This window comes from Coniophora puteana (genome assembly GCF_000271625.1).
Source record: "Coniophora puteana RWD-64-598 SS2 unplaced genomic scaffold CONPUscaffold_9, whole genome shotgun sequence".
Taxonomy (NCBI): Eukaryota; Fungi; Basidiomycota; class Agaricomycetes; order Boletales; family Coniophoraceae; genus Coniophora; species Coniophora puteana.
Genome location: NW_006913061.1, coordinates 931,531 through 952,415, shown reverse-complemented (window position 1 = coordinate 952,415; position 20,885 = coordinate 931,531). Strand labels below are relative to the sequence as shown.

The 20,885-nt window shown below is 52.3% G+C and overlaps 6 protein-coding genes across 6 annotated transcripts; 3 read left to right on the top strand and 3 right to left on the bottom strand.

Annotated features, from left to right (window-relative positions):
• Positions 1–667: 667 nt before the first annotated feature.
• CONPUDRAFT_126852 (uncharacterized protein) lies at positions 668–2,079 on the top strand (the record flags this gene model as incomplete). Its single annotated transcript, XM_007772595.1, has 4 exons — positions 668–1,211; positions 1,285–1,372; positions 1,443–1,619; positions 1,673–2,079. The coding sequence occupies exons 1-4, from the start codon at positions 810–812 to the stop codon at positions 2,077–2,079; spliced, it is 1,074 nt and encodes a 357-aa protein (XP_007770785.1). The 5' UTR covers positions 668–809.
• Positions 2,080–2,800: 721 nt separating this feature from the next.
• Positions 2,801–6,389, bottom strand: CONPUDRAFT_166885 (uncharacterized protein; the record flags this gene model as incomplete). The annotated part of the gene is made up of 4 exons (XM_007772594.1): positions 2,801–3,489; positions 3,617–4,681; positions 4,737–6,286; positions 6,344–6,389. 4 exons carry the CDS (start codon positions 6,387–6,389, stop codon positions 3,442–3,444), a joined length of 2,709 nt encoding a protein of 902 aa, XP_007770784.1. The 3' UTR covers positions 2,801–3,441.
• Positions 6,390–6,687: 298 nt separating this feature from the next.
• CONPUDRAFT_166884 (histone-like type 2) lies at positions 6,688–7,501 on the bottom strand. The gene is made up of 3 exons (XM_007772593.1): positions 7,345–7,501; positions 7,145–7,291; positions 6,688–7,092 (listed from the first exon to the last, which is right to left on the bottom strand). The coding sequence occupies exons 1-3, from the start codon at positions 7,441–7,443 to the stop codon at positions 6,922–6,924; spliced, it is 417 nt and encodes a 138-aa protein (XP_007770783.1). The 5' UTR covers positions 7,444–7,501; the 3' UTR covers positions 6,688–6,921.
• Positions 7,502–7,669: 168 nt separating this feature from the next.
• On the top strand, positions 7,670–8,267 carry CONPUDRAFT_107102 (histone-fold-containing protein). Its single transcript, XM_007772592.1, has 3 exons — positions 7,670–7,790; positions 7,844–8,011; positions 8,066–8,267. Exons 1-3 carry the CDS (start codon positions 7,764–7,766, stop codon positions 8,180–8,182), a joined length of 312 nt encoding a protein of 103 aa, XP_007770782.1. The 5' UTR covers positions 7,670–7,763; the 3' UTR covers positions 8,183–8,267.
• A 223-nt stretch (positions 8,268–8,490) lies between these two features.
• CONPUDRAFT_83398 (acid protease) lies at positions 8,491–10,873 on the bottom strand. Its single transcript, XM_007772591.1, has 8 exons — positions 10,426–10,873; positions 10,340–10,366; positions 10,214–10,282; positions 9,963–10,153; positions 9,733–9,895; positions 9,535–9,677; positions 9,132–9,478; positions 8,491–9,078 (listed from the first exon to the last, which is right to left on the bottom strand). The coding sequence occupies exons 1-8, from the start codon at positions 10,650–10,652 to the stop codon at positions 8,842–8,844; spliced, it is 1,404 nt and encodes a 467-aa protein (XP_007770781.1). The 5' UTR covers positions 10,653–10,873; the 3' UTR covers positions 8,491–8,841.
• A 5,713-nt stretch (positions 10,874–16,586) lies between these two features.
• On the top strand, positions 16,587–19,306 carry CONPUDRAFT_138272 (uncharacterized protein). Its single transcript, XM_007772590.1, has 11 exons — positions 16,587–16,762; positions 16,819–16,905; positions 16,954–17,030; positions 17,079–17,166; positions 17,217–17,464; positions 17,520–17,921; positions 17,975–18,169; positions 18,216–18,495; positions 18,553–18,679; positions 18,731–18,985; positions 19,043–19,306. Exons 1-11 carry the CDS (start codon positions 16,622–16,624, stop codon positions 19,297–19,299), a joined length of 2,157 nt encoding a protein of 718 aa, XP_007770780.1. The 5' UTR covers positions 16,587–16,621; the 3' UTR covers positions 19,300–19,306.
• Positions 19,307–20,885: the final 1,579 nt, after the last annotated feature.

Sequence of the window (20,885 nt, the reverse complement as noted above, 5' to 3'; positions counted from 1 at the left end):
CACGAATCAACTAGAGCACCTTAGCTGGAAGGATCTGTGCTCAATCTCAACGAAAACCTCCAACTTCGATTTCATCAAGGGGAGCGAGAAATATATGAATTCACTAAGCCCTTTTGCACAAGTCTTATGATCGAATTCAGCCTCAACGTGTTTTCTGGTGTAACTTAGCCCCGAATCGAGCGGAACGCCCTGATAACCTGATAGGGGTCTTCAGCCGGTGTATGCAGTCCCGTGCCGCATACCCCCAAATTCCCCTCCAACGTCGTGGAACTGTTCGCCGGTCACCGGTCACCGCTGGACCTATAGGGGGAACTTCGCCATGTTTTTCTCTCTCTCAACTGGACTGTCAAACCAGTCTCCTGCACTTTGACGAGGGAGTCAATTGTTTGCTGAATGCTTTCATGGCATCTCGAAGTCTCCGAGCATTTCTTCCGTCGCGTCACTCGATTTGGCGAGGCGGCCTGACATTTGCCCGCGACCTATCTGCTCCCGCTCTCTCCTCTCCGGCGGAAGGTCATCGCTGTCATATGATATATGATAATTTGTTTTTCCTTGCAAATTATGACGATTCTAGATATTTGCATAACTGCAAACCGTCCGGCTGATTGCATACCGACTGCCGCCCAGCAACTGTGCCAGACCACATAGCTCGCCATGTTCCCCCTCAGCGTCAACTAATTCCTGTCTTCAATGGGCTTTCGAGTCTCCGCATGTCCCAGCTCCTCAACTTCTTCTTCTAAACACGTCTCAGGCTACTCACTCGCACCCTGCGCCAGTTACGGCTAATCTTCTTAGCGGTTGTCGCTATTATGTCTTCGGGCTCGGTTAACGGCAGCGCCAGCGTCCCGCCAGAAACGTCTGAGCAGCTCCTCGCGGACGCTATCAAGCTCGTCGGGAGCACGACCGTCTGCGGCACCTTCTACGGCATCATGACCGTTCTCGCGGGCGCATGCGTGCACACGCTGCTCGCCCGGCGCTCGCGCGCGATGCACTGTCGCCGGTGGCTCGCCATTCTCGTCGGATACGTCGTACTCCTCTGGCTGTGTGGCACGCTGTATATCGCCTGTCTTTCGCGCACGATGCAGGACGCGTACGTGTATCGCAGGCTTGAAGTGCAGGCGCCATCGGAGTGGGCGGATTTCACGATGCCGGAGAATATCATCGGCGATGCGGCCAATGTGCTAGCCATCTGTCTTGCCGATGGTCTCATGGTGCGTGCACAAATCTATCTCGTCGATCAGTTCGTTCGGTCGATGTATGAAGTTATAACTCATGCTCTATCAGATATGGCGAATGCGTACAATATGGTTTGACTCTGCGTGGTACTCGTGGTTGATGCCGATTCCCATGCTCGCTTATATCGGTCTCTGCGGTACGCCTTACCTCACCTACTCTCGGCGCCAGCACCTCATCCCTCTGACTGATGAAAATATGCCATATAGTATCGTGTGGCCTTACCGTTATAATGTCCTCCTTACCGGGCCATGACTTTTACGCCAAAATCACTTTCAAAACAACGATCCCAGTTTTTGTTCTCTCTCTGGTTATCAACGTATATACCACCTCGTTCATGGCCCTCCGACTATACACCTTTCGCAGGTGGTTTACCAAGCACATGGGTATGTGCTGCCTTGCGTCCTTTACATACTTCCCGTTAACCTGATCACATCAGGCACCTGCATCGCGCATCCAAAGCAGTACACTGACATGGCCACGATCTTCGTCGAGTCATGCGCGCTCCTCACCGTCACTTTCAGTATCGCTACAGGATTCTACCTCGCTCAGCACCCCGCTAGGTACCTCTGCATTGCCGTGCTCTCCCAGGTGCAGATAATATCCCCGCTCCTTGTGATCTATCGTATCTCGCGCGGTATTGCATGGAGGGCAGATACCACGACGACCTCACACAACCAGGACCAGAGCGATGCTGCGGAGCTCGGAGATTGTCAGGATGGAGGAGGCAACTGCTGTGCGGTTGCACCTTGCCCGAGTCTCAAATTCGCGCGGGTTGATGACGATGTTGAGAACTCCGACGAAAATAACGGCCAAGGGTCCAACGAGAGCAAGGAAGATGTTTGAACCGGTTGCTAGAATAATTCCATGTGAATTACAGGTATATATCGGATCTTGTCAGATGTATTATAGTGTTATCAATAAGTCAAATGCGAGTCGATCCTTAGCACGGAAGGTCGCTGTGAATGTACCAAACTTACTTCGAATAGTTCCGAGGTACGGTATTACATCCGAGAAGTTCTAAGGACTGATGAGTACACTGTAGCAATCATTCATAGAATTGCACATGGACATCTCTAAACTGCAGAATAACCTGGCGCTCCTCCTTCAGTAGAATAACACCATTACCGAGCGCCCGGAATCCCAATTCCCTATACTGGGCCCCAGGTCTATACCGCGCCGGCAGCCAGCATACTCTCCTCCCACCAACCACCAACCAACCACGACTTACACAGATATCCGACCAGGTGTATGTGTCGTATAGAACACGGTTTCCTTCCCCGCTGCCCTCCCTGATTTCTTCTTCTACCACGGTCGATCGCACGCCCCCCTCACCGTCACCCTGTGCCTTTGATTTCGGCGTCCGGATGTTGAGCGCACGTTGGTCGCCAATAGTCGAACGCACGAGCCTGCTGAATTGCGGTGAGGCGCGGACGAGGCCAACGCCCGTATCTGTCGACCAGAGCGCGAGACGGGTAGGAGCAGGCTGCACGGCGGGACTCCACTCGAAGAGCGCAATCTCCTTCGGCGTGGAGCGGATAAACCGGACATACCCTGAGTTCGCGAGCGATAAATGACTGATGGTTCCGTCCGGGTTATCTCTGAAGTCGTCGAATGTAACGTTTGTAGCCACAGCCATGGTGGTCAGTGCCCGAGGTGCGAGAGTGGATGAAGTCACCGAACTGTCTGCAAGCGTGTAAACGACGAGTGCTCGAGAACTTCCACGTCGATACAGGCACGCCACCTTCGTTTCGTCATCCGAAAACGAAAGTGCATCACTGTATTGATTTGCAGTGGAAAACGACTCCGAGTCATGGAGAACAAGAGTCCTTTTTGCAATGCTCCAGACACAAAGGCAACCCGCAACTGTGAGCGCAAAGTAGGTTGACTGTCGCGAAAAAAGCTTCCTGCAGTTGTGCAGCTGTGCAGGGAAGGCTTCATTGACAGGACACGTTATGTTCCCCAAATGCCGACCACCCAACTCAAAGCTAAAGAGAGCGATGACACTGTTTTTCCCCTTGCCAGCTCCCAGGCAGGCGAAGATCCGTGCATCGGAAGATACTGCCAGCTGAGTGTAACTGTGAAATGGCTGCGGAAGACCTTGGGTTACCGTCGTCACTGTGCCCTTCACAGACGAAACCGAGCATAAAACAGGACCATCGGGAGACTCTTCCAAGAACACGGCGACATTGGCGTCCTGCAGGCTGTTTATGTAGCGGAGCCGCCGTAGATTGCGAGATTCCGGCGGCCGCTCGACTAGGATGGAGAGGTCAATGATCATGATTCGAGAGTACTGTGGAGCTCCCCTGCGAGCGGAGACATGCTTTCTTCCCTGTGATTGTTCTTTGTTCAAGCAAAAACATCTCCAAGGTGTGTAAATTACGTCCGCCGCTTTGACTGCCACGACAGCGTTGTTAAGCAGAAAGGGTTGAACGAGAGCCAAAGGGTTGTTGCTAGGCCTCAACTGGAGACGTTTGAACCAATCTCTCATTTCCGCCAGCCCTAGACGAGAGCGTGGGGGAGGATTAGCAGACGTGAAGGTGTTGATCGTCCTCTGCGAGGATCCGTCAACCGATGTTACGGTGACGCTAATATCGTCCACAATGAGGAGGAAGCGATCATCGGCAGTGAAACAATGCCAGCTTCCGGGGAAGAACTGCCTCCGGGTAAGCCTCCACCGCGAGAGGAGCTCGCCGGTGTGGCTGGAGAGGATGCTCACATCATCGAGGTTCACAAAGGAGATTCTGTCGCCTTGGTTGGAGAAGGAGGTGGCAACGACTTGGGACTCCGTGTGTACCCGGTAGCGGAAGACGAGGGCGGGTGGGCCGGATTCTATGTTCCAGACAGCCAGCTGAGCTTCTCCGTGCGTTTTTCTGGCACATGCGATGCTTCGCCCGTCCGGCGCGATCGCACAACGGCTAGGTTGGTAACGGCCACCACGACTATCCCGATCATCTTCTTCCACTAATTCGACGCATACGTCGCGCTCAAAGTCCCATACGGTCCAAGTGCCGTCATCGCAGCAATACGCAAGCATAGGGTAGCACGGAGAGAAGACCAGCGGAGCGCCCAAGTGCGGCTGCTTTCCGGCAGACGCGATCAAGGTACCCGTGGTTGAGTCCCACATGTGGACTCTGTTCTCAGAAGCGCTCGCGATGAGGGAGCCGTCTGGAGATACGGCGACGGCAGTCACGTAGGAGTCAGCCCCGATGACGCGGGTAATACAGTCCCAGTCTTCATCGATGCCCTCTACAGCCAGTATTGACGCTTCGCTTGCGATATGAGCATAGTATCGACGGAGTTTGGTGTTTGTGGGGCACAGAGGTAGGGCAGATTCGTAAATGTGCAGTGGAGAGATGGATATCGGATCAAAGAATTCAAGAACCAGACGATGGGCGTCGTACAGGAGAGCTATTGCCACGTCCTTCTTGTTGAACGGTTGCCATTTCTATTCTCAGTATCAGTATCATTACCGCTGAAAAGTTGCTGTTGAGAGCACTTACGAGTAACGCTCGTCGAGCTTCAAAGAGGGAGGTCGCGGCAAAGTCGAGCTGCTCAAGGAGGGCAAGAACTTCGACAGAATGCAAGACGTGCTTGGTCAGAAACTCGAACACAAGCGACACCAGCTCTGCATCCGCACGTGCATTCTGGAGGTGATAAGCCCAGTACTGGCAAGCGTAGCGAAGAGCCTGCGGGATGCAGTCGTCCCCTTTCGTCTCGATGTCATCTATCTCAGAGAGAAGCTTCGAAGAGTCGCCTAGCGCGCAGATGTCCCTGCGAAGCTTCTGTATCATCAGCCGCAAACACGCGCATGCAAGCTCGGCGTGCGCAACGGCCGGTTCAACGAACATCGTCTTGCACCTCTGGGACTGGGATAGAAAGTCTCTGAATGAGTCATGGAAGATATGGACCTTGAGCTCCGACTCCGGTGGAGGGACGACGATGACGGAGGCGAGAGGCTGTAAAAGAAGGTGCATGTCTGCGCAGAGTAGAGCGGATAATGCCCGGAGGTGAATCGGCTCGGCGAGGGCCGCGAGCGGGGAGAGGTATGCAGATCCGCGCACAGCATCCTCGGACGAGGTGAGGATGGAATGGTATAGCTGGTCAACAATCTCCAGCTTTTCATCGAGGATCTTGCCGAGGAACACGTTAGGATGCAGCGTGGGCCGCTCGCCTGTGCCTTGGCTCATCAGTCTAATGATAGTCGCGGCTATGATGAACCGCCCTCCAGCCAAGCTCTGTAGGACTTTCATCTCCTCCTCGCTCGGCCACGGATCTGGATACGGCAGCCGATGGAGGGTATGCACGTCCTTGAACGACATGGAAAGAAAAGTCGATATATCGTCCCTGGCATCAAACTCGTCCAAGCGCACGACACGTACGTCGCGCGAGAGATCTCCATCCCGCATAACGGCATCGATGTGCGCATATGGGCGGCTCGTGAGAATGATGTGGGATACGGGAATCAACTCGTCGCGGAGCAAGCTGAGAAACTGGTCCACGAGAGGCTTGACCTCCTCGACGGCCGTTCCCTCCTCGAACGCGTCCAACACGATCACCTTGCCCTTCTTCCAAGAGTACCGCAGCTGACGCAGCGGAGCCACGACCAGCTTCTCGAACTGATCTCGTCGCGACTTGGCGATGCTCAGCAGCGCAGGATCCTCCTTGATCGCCTTCACGACGATATCCCTAGCCCGCGGGTGCAGCAAGCCGAGCTGGTATGCGATAGTCGGAAAAAGGTAATGTGTGTTGTTACACTTAAGATTCGTCCTAGAGAAGAAAAAGGTCCCCGCGAGAACGTCCTTCTCGCGCATACACTCAGCAATCGAGTGCGCGACGGCCGACTTGCCTGATCCCGAGTCCCCGCATAGCCAGATGAGCTTCGGGTCAGGCTCTTCGGCTGCCTGCGAAAGGGTGTTGAGAAGGTCGACGCGGGTGCCCGGAAGACAGCGAGAGAACGGCGGCCGTTCGCTGGAGTCATACAGCGCGCCCTGGGCGCACTCGTATGCGAGCTTTTGCCATATCTCGTGCTCGCTGCGGACGGGAACAAACCCTGAAACGCACATTCATCAAATGCGACAAGGGCGTGCTGCTCCATAAGACAGCTTACGGTTGTGGTCAGGGGGGAAAACGTCAGAGAACGCGAGGTCGGACATCGCGATGGCAGAGAAAGGGCGTCATGGATTGTGTGAAAGAGAGAACGAAGGTCCATCACGTCAACCGTGTACTTATTCCAGATCGTGAATCTTCGCAGGCAGTGAATGGCCTATTATTGAAGCAGAGCAACCGTCTCATGGAACAAGGGCGGGTATCATTTCGGTGCACTCATCATTGCGGATGAACGTTGCAGTGCTCGAAGTCTTCGCCCAAAGGTGATGAAGTCAACAGCGTGGAAAGTGGCATCGGTACTATAACTCCGCGGGCTAATTTAGCCCAGGAGGTTGTATGCGCACAGCCACCATAAATCGACATCAGGAGCGGAACATTGAAATCTCCTTCATGTCGGGCTCTTATATGCGTCCTATAAGATAGCCATGAACACCGGATGACTTAATGGCAATCATGATAATTGGGACGCAGTTGGCGTATGTCAAAAGATCAAATAAGGGATAGTACAATAAAATACAGAACTAAAGGAATAAGCAAAGCGAGAGTCTAGTATGTAAAGTCCAGCGCAAGCGCAAATGCTTATGAACGCTCGCCACGCAGCCGGCGGGCAAGGGCAAGATCTTTTGGCTGGATGGTAACACGCTTGGCGTGGATGGCGGCGAGGTTCGTGTCCTCGAACAGCGAGACGAGGTATGCCTCAGCGGCCTCCTGAAGTGCCATGACAGCCGACGACTGGAAACGCAGGTCGGTCTGGGAGAGCATCGTAAGCAACGGTGGTAAGATCGGAGTGAAAGCAACATACCTTGAAGTCCTGAGCGATTTCACGAACAAGACGTTGGAAGGGAAGCTTGCGGATAAGCAACTCCGTCGACTTCTGGTACCGACGGATCTCACGAAGAGCAACCGTACCAGGCCGGAAACGATGAGGCTTCTTCACACCACCAGTAGCCTGAAATCGAATTCAGCAAATGTCGAAACACAACAAGGAGTGAAGGCACGTACGGGAGCAGCGGTCTTGCGAGCAGAGGACTTGGCAGCGAGCTGCTTACGGGGCGCCTTGCCACCAGTCGACTTGCGAGCGGTCTGCTTGGTACGGGCCATTGCTGATGTAGTAAATGTAGAGTGGTGGTGGTAGTGGTGTTGGGCGGCTTGAAGTGAGCGACGGATAGTGAGAACCCAAAGTCAAAACCGCCTCGGGTATATATCCAGGCGCGTCGCGCACATCACGTGTCGAGCCGAGGCGCGCACACACAATCAACAAACGGAAATTCAGCACAGCCACCCGCGCCTCGTATATATGCGAGACGCGACTTGGTCTTGAATCTCTCATTCGCATTCGCCCTCTGCGTCAACTCCAAGCAAGCCTCGGCTTCTCAACACAACTACTTCAACTCTTTTTCACCAACACTTCTCAATCGAACATGTCTGGCCGTGGCAAGGGTGGCAAGGTGAGCTTCCTCGCGCTACTAGTTTTCGACTCAGAGGCTTATCTGTTGCACAGGGTCTCGGAAAGGGCGGAGCCAAGCGTCACCGCAAGATTCTCCGCGACAACATCCAGGGCATCACGAAGCCCGCTATCCGTCGTCTTGCGCGCCGTGGTGGTGTGAAGCGTATTTCTGGTCTCATCTACGAGGAGACCCGTGGTGTTCTCAAGATCTTCCTTGAAAACGTGAGGCTCCTTTCATCCTTGCCTTTTAATCATCGTCTCACCATTTAACACCAGGTCATCCGTGACTCTGTCACGTACACCGAGCACGCCAAGCGGAAGACGGTGACTGCTCTCGATGTCGTCTACGCCCTTAAGCGGTCAGGACGCACGCTCTACGGTTTCGGTGCATGAGCATGAGGGGTTTTTGTCGTGTTTCTTTCGCAGCTTGTATTGTATTTGTACCATTATAATTTCATTTCTCTTTGGCATATCCTCCACCTCTGTTCGATAGCGTGAAGTATCCCTCTTGAGGGCATCCAGTGAGCATGAACTAAGTCAATCACCCCGAGTCTGCTCGAGATGTCTTGTGCACTATGGAAGACGTCATACGGGTGTAACGTCTTGTCTGGGAAACACAAATCCTCAGTTGTTTCACGTTTCACGGTACGATTGTTGGTACAAGAAACACAAGTGTCACAGCAAATGCCATTATGAATAATGCGAGTATAGACATACAAACTATGTTCGTAATGCAGAGCTGTCCATAAATGTATTAATGAATAAGTCCTTCAGAACGGGGGAGGGACAAAGCATGCGCTCGACAAGTCACAGAAGAAAAAGCGGCTAAATGATAGGTTCGAACGTGAAGCATAAAAATAGTGAATGTGGAAGAACCAATTTGCAATGCGTCATCATATGTCCTTATCCTTATCCCTGTCCTTGTCCTTGTCCAACCGCTACCCACATCTCGTTAAAACAAATGCAAATATATAAAACTTCTTCCCTTCCACTGGTGCACAAAACGAAAGCCTACACCTACGACACCACAGCAGCCCGAGGTGTTCTTGCGCTCAGAGCACCATCGCGCCCGCGAGCGCGGCGAGACCAGCGCCAATCAGGCCCTTTGCCGGGACGCCGCCGAACTTGGCAAGTGCCCCATTCGAGGTCGCCGTCACGGTCGACGACACCTGCCCGATCGTGGGCGAGGGCGCCGCGCCGCCTGCGCCGTTCATGGCGACCGCGGTCGACGAGAGCTGCGCAAAGCCGACAGACGCTGGGTTGTACCGGAAGACGGTGTACACGTTTTTCTGCGCGGCGTAAGTTATGTGCTTCTGGTAGAAGGAAGGCAGGAGAAACGCACGAGGAACGTGTCGCCGATGATCCACGCAGGCGCGGAGCCGCCGACATCGAGGTTGAAAAACGCGCCGACGCACTGCGAGCTCGAGATCTGCTGCAGTTGGAAGTCCGCGGGACTCACGGCCCACGAAGGGCCGCCGAAGGAGATCGAGACGGTCACGGCGGTGCTGCAAGGGTAGGTGTAGTATCCTTGCCAGGAGCCAGTGCCCGGTGCGGAGTTGGGGATCTGAGCGAAGATGTTGGCGATGGCGCTCGAGGGACCACCGACAAGGGTGGTGCCGGTGTCAATCGCCGCGTAAGCGTTGGTGCCACCTGTGGGGATTGTGACCTGGTTGCCATTCACAGACAACGCTGGAAATAACGTTCATTAGTGGCTGTGAGAGCGAAGAGAATGGAGTGGAACTTACAGCCAATGTTCTGCAGCCAGTAGGTGGGCGTCGTGGGTACATTCTGGTAATCGATGTCGCCGGTGTACAAGCTCGAATTGGTACCACCCATAGTGAACGTTCCTCCTGGCTCAAGCTCCTGCTGGTTTGTCGCATTGATGTAACTGCAAAAAGTGTAAGTGCTACTCGGCCTGAATGCTGCCCTCAACAGCTGCTTACCGAGTGAGCTGGAACGACATGACGTTCTCCTGCCATGCACCGCTAGACGCGAGGGTCTGCCATAGTGGCATATGTTGTGAGGAGGCTATCGACTCCCATGCAAGACCGAGGAGGCCTGAGACGGGGCTGTTCAGCAGACCCTGAGTGACTTGGGTGACCGCAGCTAGATACATCAAGCAATTAATTTCGTCTGTATTGCCCAATGTGATGGAAGATGGAGTGACACGCACCAAATACTTGATTTGAAACAGAGAACCCGGCCATTTGGACGACATCCTGCCCGAGGGTACCGGCCGCCTGTCCGGAGCCGTACGTGATCTGGAACGGCTCGCTGAGGTTCTTGAACGTTGAACTGCTTGACGAGTCGAGGACTGCAACGTGGCCACAGGCCGTGCATGATGTGTCTGCTACCCAGAGGTCGCTGATTATGTGACGCGAGATCAATGGAAGCTCTAGAACAGGAATGGAGAGCAAAACTTACGCAGAGCCTGTGTCGAGAATGACGTCAAATGAGACGGGGGGCGTTCCGATCGCGAGCGAACCAAAGTAACTGAATTGTCGTGTGATCGTACCAAAAGACTTATCGCATGAAACATTCAATGCTTACCTCGAATCCGCCTGCTGGTTGGTGATGCTAAGAAAAACCATTAGGATGACGACGGTCGGGAAGGGGAGGAAAATAAGTCGACGTACAGATTGTAACCTTCGCTAGCACGCTTGCTCAAAGGTTGGCCGCCATACTTGACAATGAGTGCCTCGCGCTCACGCTGCGCCCACTCTCCTGTGTGCTCCTGGGGTGTCTTCCGCACGACGGGGATGTGAATTGGGCCTGGTGATGATGGACTTGGTGCCGAGAGAGTCGAAAGACAGCATGAGAGAAGAACAAGAAGCGAAAAAGGTATCGGTAATGAAGTGATCATGTCGGGCGATGCGTGGGGGTTGAGAGAGTGTCTTGATTCGAGATGGGACTTTGGGCGTGAAGGCGAAGCGAAACAAGCGACCGACTAGCTGGCAAGCCGAGCGGAGTTGGACACTGTCGACGTTTCGATTCTGACTGGGCAATTCCTGATTGGCTTGCTAGACACTGAAGCAGCGGAGGACAAGGAATTAGATAGAGAATTAGATGGGTGATGATGGTATGGTGGAGAGAGGGAGTGGGGTTATGTGGCTCGCACTGCGAGCTATGAATATTTGGGTGAGGGAGAGTGCGGTGAGCGAGCGAGCGACGGCGAGGCTGAGCACTGCGCAGCCGGAATAAAAGCCATGCGCCCGCCAAGGGGAAGCTCCTCCGGCTCCTCGGCATCCCCCGCTTGGCCCCACAAAACGTCGCATCACAACTCCTTGTATGTGCCCCTTTCCTTGGTACAATAAAACCATTCCGTCCGCGGGGCATTAATTGTTTCGTCTTACTCCCTAAGCTCATTGTTCCCTGTTTCTACTTGCCTCTTCACTGCTGTTATTGACGAGGAGACTTGGGATTCTGAAGCAACATCCACTAAACGTAATAGCGCCTGACACATTGAGATTTGAGGCCGCCGGCGTTCCGAGAGGAGCATGGAGCCACACCGTGCCGTTCACCCCGAGGTAAGCAAAACGCGCTCATCCTGTAAAGCAGTCCAAGACTCAAGCCTACTGGCCAAGCTTGCTGCTGCGCAAGCTCTCACTTGCAAGGTCCGCAGCATCTAGGTACAGTCTACTACATGCTGCGCGTCCTAAACAAGAGCTAGACCGGGTACGGGTATAGCATTAAAGCGATAAGAATGCAGTCCTTCGTAAGCTTACTCCCTTGATCTTCACGCTTCGCGGGGTATTGGCAGTGTAGTCGATGCGGTCTATTAGCTCATCCATCAATAGTCTTGCGCACCGCGAGTGATCTGCGTGATCTACGTCATGCTTACTTCGGAGTTTCGGCCGACTAACACGGAAACGACAAGGCTGAGCACACCTTGTGGACGACACCTCGCCCCAAACTCGTGTTCTAGCTTGTCTTCGACGAGCTGGGCGTCTAGGCGTACTGGGCGCCAAGGGGCATGCACAAAACGCGAGTTCGCCCAGGATGTCCAACGTCTCTGTCGTGGGACCATGGAGGCTATGGCGCAACAGGAAATGTAATCCTTGGTATGTTGCTGGTCTTACTCTCGTGCTTGGCTAACAGCCATCGAGGCTAATATCAGCCTTGGGCTCTTATGCTAGCCGAGTACATGTAAAATGGCACCAGGCTATCGGGATCGGCTCTTATCCTACAAAGCCAGAACAGCTCATGAAGCTCCTGCCTGAAGCTTAGGTATTCTCATTTCCTGCGCTGTGTACTCATACCATTCCCTACATCGTTTGCCACACTCGAGCAAATAAACACATTAACAATTTGCACGCTTGAAGTGGCATGCTGTGATTTAGTACCTACAAAAGTCTAGTAGACGCTTCCTTTGCTCGGAAGTTTCATAAGCGCGAGGTTACGCCAGGGTTCTCTCGTCTGTGGTCACGTGTCAAGTTATCAGTATCCCGAAGAGTTGTCCGGCTCTTCCTCGAGCGATCCAGGCAATCCTCCCTTATTATCACTATCGAGGATGGATGATCGCGAAGGAAGTCTCAAATATGTCGGGGTGATGTAGTGCAACGTTTTGGTTCCTAATGTACTGTTCTGGTCGTCAGACAGACTACAGTTTACTATCGACGAATGTTGACTGTGCTGGTCCATATCGTAGCGGGTCCAATTCAGCCAGTTTAATCTCTTTTTTTTTTCGCTACCGTGACGCTATAAGTCGAACAAGTAAGGATTAAACTTGCCCACGTACACCATGTGTTACCAATTTATCAATGTGCTTCTTCATTTGACCATGAATGCCTCCGCCACATCCATGCGGTGCGGCTTCCTCTCACATTCTCTGTGATGTGATAGAAAGGACGTGGTCCGTAATCATGTACATAGCCATTCCTTAAGGCGATCGATCAAATGCGGAGATGTAGTGCATATAGATAGATTTGCCTGATAAGACACGCGGTTTTACGTGGACTGCTAAATAGGCACCTATAGTCTATCTTCTTAAGAGCTTCCGCTCGTTTGTGGGCGCAAGCTGTGTCACAGAAAGTTATCGATAAACTCAACCTAGATTCCAGGGTCATGGCGGCGGACTAAACGCCGTCCCCATTATGCTCTGTCTAATATTTATATGAATCTTGTATTAGGGTGAATAGGCGTAAACTTCGAAGTGACGTACCTAGACCAGGCCCTTGGACGATTGACCTTCACCCTAATCCAAGGATAGCGGGCTAATCAAGGAAAATCCCGCGAGGGTTTGTCCCCGTCAACACTGGCAAACAGCCGATTGGCCAACGTTTTAGAAATACAGCCAGCAGGGACTTGTCGTAAGTTAGTATCCGTTGGCAGAAAACGCCGCTGAATTGCGCCCTACACTGGTGTCATAATATAGGCGATGTAGGCCTCCTGGAATAGTGGAGGAAGACCGAAGGATGGCTCATGCTCATTGCTAATTATGGTTGCCGATGGCGGCATTACCGATATTAGATGTGGCGTTGGCCTTGCTAGCTTGAAGGGCTACCCACACACAATGTAACGAGATCAATTACTAAACCCTGGAAGACTCTGCAAGAGCACTGCGCCCGGTGTCAAAGCGTCCAAGTACGCGGCGGGTCGCAAGTATATGAGGAGAATGGCTAGTGTTTCTTTCTTAGCGTCTCTCTACTTTCTTTCACCGACCGATTGTCCTATCCAGGATTTTTCCTATAATACTTGAGATTAAAGGTAAGTACGTCTGTTCAGTGGCTGTCATGGACATCACCGCATCCAAAAGTGTCTGGAAATTTGCGGGGAAATGATATTTCCTATGGTACATTTTCGGATATTTTCGACAAGGGCGAATGAGCGAGAGAAATTTCTGTATTTATACCCCGCGTCAAACCCGTGGCTACGTTTAGGAGCGGCTACGTGATAGTGTGAGGTGGTATAGGTGAATTATGAAGAGGTAACGATGTAGGGGGCTAGTGAGCTAAGTATGTTCGGCAAGTGTAAGTATACTGGCGTCATATCCGCGCTTCGTGGTTACCATTGCGTCAGCGCTTTTCCGTCGTATTTCATGGGCGTGACCTCCCACAGGGTTTGGACAGTAGTCTGAGCTGGGCCGATATTGAAGAATATGATCAAGCCCACCGGTCCTACAGAAATCGCGTACTTCTCGGCCGGACCTTGATAGCTTAGTTCCGCGATTATCAATGTGAACGTAGAACATGAAGCGGCCTAGGTGAATCCGCATATGTGCCTGATAACGTATGGCGGCTAGAGTGAAGACAGCTCCTCCAAGGCGGAAGAATGATCAGAGACGCGACGAGTGTATTTGAAGTCATTTCAAACGTTGATGTTGAACACGCAAGCGCCCGAAGGTAGCACGAGTGTGCGAAACGATCAAGGTCGCCGTGCCATGACTGGTTTTGGAATTGTCATTGTGACTGACAGCATGAAACAGTGATATCACTGCAGAACCTGGCAAATAAATGGAGAAGCCGCTTTGCGGCTTTACCGTGATCAGGTGACCAACATAGCTATCGCAGACTCCTCAAAGAGTGTTAATGCAGACGATGATGCAGATGCTTGATCAAGCCGCCAGGAAGCAGCCACATCGCAATACAATGATCTAGATAAAAATTCGCATAGGGTCAGAGATGACGTGGTGTTATCAGCGCTCTAGTGGCAAGCTTACTAAGTCATGAGCACTTAAGTTCCTGAGTACATACATGTGATCGGCGATTGGGTACCTGCGAAAACGAAGCAAAGATATCTGAACGGGGCGCTTGAGTCTCGATTGTGACCTACCACCAAGAAGGCAGCGTTTTTCGGCGACCAGAGAAGTTGTTGAGCCTTTTTCCAAACCTAAAGACATATTCAGGAGCTGACTTTGATACATGACTCACCAATCGTATTCTTATGAAAGCACTGAGCGAGCCCATTCCCGACGTTTGATCCAGTAGGAGCGCAGGAAACCAGCCCGTAGCGTTGTCCACGATCTCGCATGCTGCCCTACCGTCAGTATGTAATAGTCGGAGGCGCAGCCTGCTATCGACGACGATACTTCTCCAATATTAGATATAGAAGCCACGGCGTGAACTAGAACGTTCAATACGAAGCACAGCGCCGCTGATTTTCCCTTCCGCTTGATACCCCGCTTATCGCGGAGCATCAATTCCCGTGTGACCAACCATGTTTCGCTCGAGAGAGTGAAGTTGAACAGTACGATGGAAAATTAGGCAACGGGTTTGTGAACGTATGGCATAAAAGCATCCATTCTTGAGAACTCGGGAAATCAACCTAACATAAGACGGTTTGGGTAACTAGGGTGTGGAAGATGACAGCACACTGACTAGATTGCCGCGACCTGGGAACTTTTAGGCACAGTCTGACCCTACTGAAATTCTACTTTTCGTGCGAGAACTCCCTGTTATGCCCTTTTCAAACGTGGTAGAATGATTCAGCCATAACAGCCCACATGCCGTGCTGGTTTGTGTATGAGCTCACTCCAACGAGAAGACGGACCGGTCAGAGACTCGAGATCATATGAGCAAGCGTTGCCACGGGTTATCTAAGTGTCGGCCCAGAACATAGACATGCACCCTGCGCACTGCTCTGCGACCCCCCTCATAATTACGCAGCAAGATAACAAGGCGCTGGACGATGCGAAGGTTCGTTTCGTCCATCAAAACGAGTCTCAAAAAGCCCTTGCTGAATTGGTGTCTAAACTTAAAGTACCGATCACCACATTGCCGGTCGTATTGTCTGCTAAGAGGATGAAATTAAGTGTGATATCTCCCTGCCGAGCCACGAAGGACCCTAGACCTGTACGTAGGTAAGATAGGACATGGGCAGAGACGGTCTGGGCATTGGAGATTTATGGTCCAAGACAGCCGATTGCACGCCATATACGGACTGCTTTTGACATGGGGGCTCAGTCTGCATAGGTGCGACTCAACAGAACCACGGCAGTGCGGTGATTTCAAGCGGCATGTTCCCGGCACTCTGCCTCATTCTACGGTCGTCCTGAAACGGAATGCCTGTCAGGTAATAGGGATAAATTTCTCAAGCCGCGGGCCTGGTAATGTGACCCCAACGTCTCCAGCGCTGGAGATTCATATCTAAAGCTTGGAGATACACATCGAACTCGAACGAAGATGGTAAAAAAGGTGACAATGGTCGCTCACATTGCAGGAAGTCCCAAGTCTCGACGCATGCAAGCTGCATTTTTTGACGCATGCAAACCTGCATCCCCGCTCGAGTGCAAATAAGCCCTTGTGAAAGCAGGGTCCGGGAACGAAAAAGAGATCACGCACTAGGACTGAATGTGCCTTCCTCGCCGTCTACACGCCCGCGTTGAATTGACGGCGAAAGATTTAGGAGTGAGCATCACGAGAAAACGGAAGGCAGCTGTGAGGCTATGAGAGATAATGACGGCGTTTACAATGGAACGGAGCTGCGTATCTTTCAGTCCGCGGAGGGTCACAGGCGAGCAAATGTTTCATCACGGCTCCATAATCATGAATGATGAATGTGCAATCGAGGAAACCATGGTGGCGCAGGGCACTTGAAGTTTTGCTCACCGAAGGTGAAGACAAAAACCGGGATCGTCCTCGGTGCTGTGCTTCAAGCTTCAAGTCCGCAACTTACCTTTGCGCCGTGCTGGAGGTTCAGTACATCCCAACTTGGAGCGGGGTGGGCCGGGGGATGCGCGTCTACGTTGTATCCCCATTTGGTAAGAAAAGTTCTCACAGTTGCCGACGCGTCTCGCCACTGTCTCGCCTCACCTTGCCTTTTGTCCCGGCACGTTCCATCCACGATACGCTCTCAAGTTAAAATCGTTTCTTACTCAAGATCTTGACGCGTTTTATGACGACTTCCAAACACCTTAATCTCGTTCCCCCAGTGGTCGAAGCCGACCACGTGGAAGAACTGGTCCAATCCGGGCGAACGACCGCGGCATGTTTCTCACCTTACAACAAGTCTCTGGCTGTGTTTCTCCCTCCGAACGTGAGTATATGCTCTAGCTTGGTATCGTGTTGCGACACGTTGCTAACGTGAACAAGCCTGGATCGCAACTTCAAGGCGGTAGTGGGGAACAGGACATATACTTTGCGTCATCAGAAGCGCAGCCATCCTCTGAGAGGCGACTCGTGTGTGTTACCCTATACGATGGGCTCAAATACTTACATTTGAAACAGTTTATCAGCGACACGTCCATCATCTTTGCTGCATTCCAGAACTTCCTACGGGTATCCTCCACACCAGAGAACGAGTGGTGCGTCACGTGCATAAATGCGTCATATTATGTCCTGACGGGCGGTAGGTCTCAACGGGACGATAGTGTAAGGACTATTCGGAAGCTCGCGACGGACTACGTCAACTTCACTAAGGAGTGCTGGATACATGCTTCGGTACGGCCTGTTGTGTCTCCCGCACTACATCAATACTAAAACCAGACAAGCAAGCCACCAAGGAAAATCAGTCTTCCCTTCAGTTTACGGGCGATCACTACCGCACACTCTACACATGCCTATCTCTATTTGTCGTCCTTTACGTGCCCGACAGCGGTCTAGAGGATGCACCTGTTGGGGACGAGTTGATGGAATGGTTGAACATGCACTTCATAGAGCCGTCGACGGAGGAAGGCGATCATCTCTCAAGTTTGGAAAAACCATGGGAGGACGAGACATTTTGGCCTTACCTCCTGCGGTAAGTCAATGTCCTTCTCTGGTGATGCATTTACACGTTATTTAACTTATCGAAGGGCGACCATGCGCGGCCTCGTCAAAGCAGCCACGTTTTTCCTGGAGGCTCTGTCGCGACATCCATCCAACTATCTCCGTCGCCTATCGAGCCAACTCATTCCTTTGCTGAGTGACCAACCTCATCTCCAGAACTTCGCCGCCGAGCGCGACTTCGCGCATGCCTCTCGTCGGTGGAGAGAAAAGGTCAAGGCCATGCGCGTTGAATTGACCAACGTCCCCGAATCAGACCGGAGAGATGAATATGAAAACTGGTGGGACCGGCTGAGCTCAATTGTCGGAATCCTCGAAGGGCGCACGGAGGTAATTGAGAAAGTGTGCGATGAACTGGGCGCCGACTGGAAAGAACTCAGTGTCGCGTGGGGAGTTTTCGCGGATTTCAGGCTCCGGAGGCAAGATCTACCGTGAGTCACCGTTGTCGCGAATGCATTTGATGATAAGCTCATGTGACACGCAGAGATGTCGTCGCACAGATTGTGGACGATGTACCACCCGATCCGACGGACATGGAAGACATGGTTCATGCTTCTTTGTTCGGAGGTGATCCCATGAAAGCGCTAAGCTATGCCAGCCAGTTAGATCCCTGGCTCGCCGCTCACATGGCTGATATCATGCAGTCACTTGGCCTCATAGATCGAGAGCCAGTCGAAGAGTGAGCTCACGCTTTCCTATCTATTCGCTCATTAACAGTCTCATAGCACTGGTTTGACCGTGCGAGATTCATACATGCTAGCTTACGCTGAATATCTTCACTCCGACGCTGCGCTATGGCGACTCACTGCAGCATACATGTTTTCTTGCGGCGAAGTCGGGGTCCAGTGTGCGGACGAAGTGCTGTTGCGTGTGCCCCTACGGTTAGGTGTTCCGCAACAATCGGCCGGCGAGGACGTTACTGGAGTCCTAACTGATACTTTGAGGGACGTCAACGCCATCTGTTTCGAGTATCAGCGAGAGGAGGTTCGGCGGTCCGTATGTAAGGTACAGCATTCTCTACTTAACACTTATCGTATAAGCGTACTAATCGCCAACGAGTAGATTGCCGCTCAAGAACTCATGCAAAAGAAGGAATATGGCCTGGCGATAAGCTATTGTTCTTCGGCAGAAGATTGGCCGGGACTTGGACGTGTGGTAGATCGGGTACTAGACGAATACATCATCTCAGGTAACGTTTTGATCCACTCGTCTTCGGTGTTACAACTCACGCCATGTACAGGGCCAGAGAACTTCACTAAATATGTTTCAGGCATCGCCCCCTCGCTGCAGGTACTCAATACGGCCTCGGCGGCCCAAGGGGTGTTCATTTATCGGCTAATGTTTGCCGTTCGCTATGCGGAGTTCCATCAACGTATGAGCTGCCAGGATCTTCAAGAAGCAGCGTGGGACCTCGTCTCCATCTTCCAGGAGGAGACTGCACCCAAGTCATGGTGGGGAGTTCTGTTGCTAGATGCGCTCGGCCTACTGGAACACAGTAAGAGCTATGTCGTTTTATGTCACTGTGATCGGCGCTGATGGTCGCTTGGCGCAGAGGCTGCGCTGCTCTTCTCATACCCTAGTGCTTGTCTGTTACTCCGCCGCCTAGAAGAGGTCTTCACCAGATCGCAGCACGGCTCGGGAGACGATTATCTGCGAATGCTGAACAGGAAGGCCCATAGTACCCCGGAAGCTGCGTTGAACCAGTTACAGGCTGTCCGTTTAGCACTCGCCAGGTACTTCGCGAGATGTACGATGATTGGCACCGGCGGGAAACAATTCATGGGGAGAAGGTCTGAGATACCGGCTTGAACAAAGCCAATGAGATGCCGGTTGTTTGCTGCGTCGTCGATCTCGTACTTAATATAATATGTTGAGTTGGTCAGCTGCTTTCTCGTCGTTAATAACGCTCTCAGGATCAAAGTGTCAAGCGAGGCTCTACTGACAAGGGCATGAGGATTGGCTAGGCCCGGTACGAGTTGACGACAACGAAAACCCAGCTACACATGAATCGTAAACTGCCCCCTCCAAGCGTTGCGTGCGTGTACCCCTTCTTCCACTTGTATGAATAGCCGGCTACTCCGCTCCTTCTTGCTTTCATTAAATCATCCACAGAATAGCTGAGGGGGCGTCCTTGTGGTAGGAGGTTCTGAACCGCCTCATGCTAGCTCATGCTCTTCCGTCTCCGGCGTGCTTCAATTTCGACATGTGCCTTGAGTTATTTAAAGAACGAAAACGAGACCCCCAGGCCCTTTTCTTCAAGATTGTCGGTCTTCTGTCTCCCAATGCGATCTGCAGCCATCGTCATTTTCGCATCGTACAATGTATACGTGGAGCTTTGCCATTCAAACGAGGTTCGGGACCTCGAAAGTGGACCAACATGTACCCGTGCCACGGCTGTTTGCTTGTGGATAGACGCATTGCAACTGCAAGTGAACCACCAACGTGTCTCTCATTCCGACGAGTTATATACTGATATTCTTGTTTTATACGAGGTTCGGACGGGTGTTTCTGGCGATAGGCGGCGCTGATCTCGGTGTCATCTCACGAATTCTACCTCCGCTGACATTGGGATGCTTGATGTTCCCCTATGTCAGTGCCGCACCATTGTAATTCAGGCGCTAAGCGCTCGATGATTTTAGGTGGCCGCTCCCTGCATTGGATGTCAAATTTATCTCGCCGCACTCAGTGGCTTTGTCATATGGTCCCTCCACGGCACAAACATCCAGTCTTGACCAGTGAAGTCTCGCCAGGGGTTGATCCCGCGCGGGCTTATGACTGTCGACTCCGACGACGCTGATCAGCCTGATCAGCCATCAGTGGTGAAACGGCGGTCAAAACGTACACACAGTGTCTCGAGCCCATGTCCCAAGAAGTTTTATCTCTGTTTGAAATCGAAGGTTGCGGCACCTCACGATTGGCTCCAATCCCGCGTTATAGATGCCCGGGTGCGCTGGTCAGCTCTGCTGAAAGAGCATATAAGCAATTGGGCTTGGCAGTCAGTCACTTACTCTACATCCCCAGTCCCCTCGTCCATCTCCATCATGTGCTACATCCTTTACGAGGCCAGGCAGTTTATATGTGGGCACCAAGAGGATACAAGGAATACGAGGGTGAGTGAAGTTGTAATACCTGCCACGCGAAGCTAAAATCGCCCTTTCTAGATCGACTGCCTCAGGACCAATTGTCGCCTGAGCACCAAGCATGTGGCATATCCACATGATTGCGTGGCCGACTGCGAACAGCGGTATGTTTTCAATTGCCCGTATTTTCGTGCCCACGATTTTTATAAAATCCCCCTTTTCGTGCCTGTTAACAGCATGCTCGCGGACCAGCGACTGATTATGGACCAGAGTCCTAATCGTTGCCCGCAGTGCTAGACGACGTTATAGAGGCTT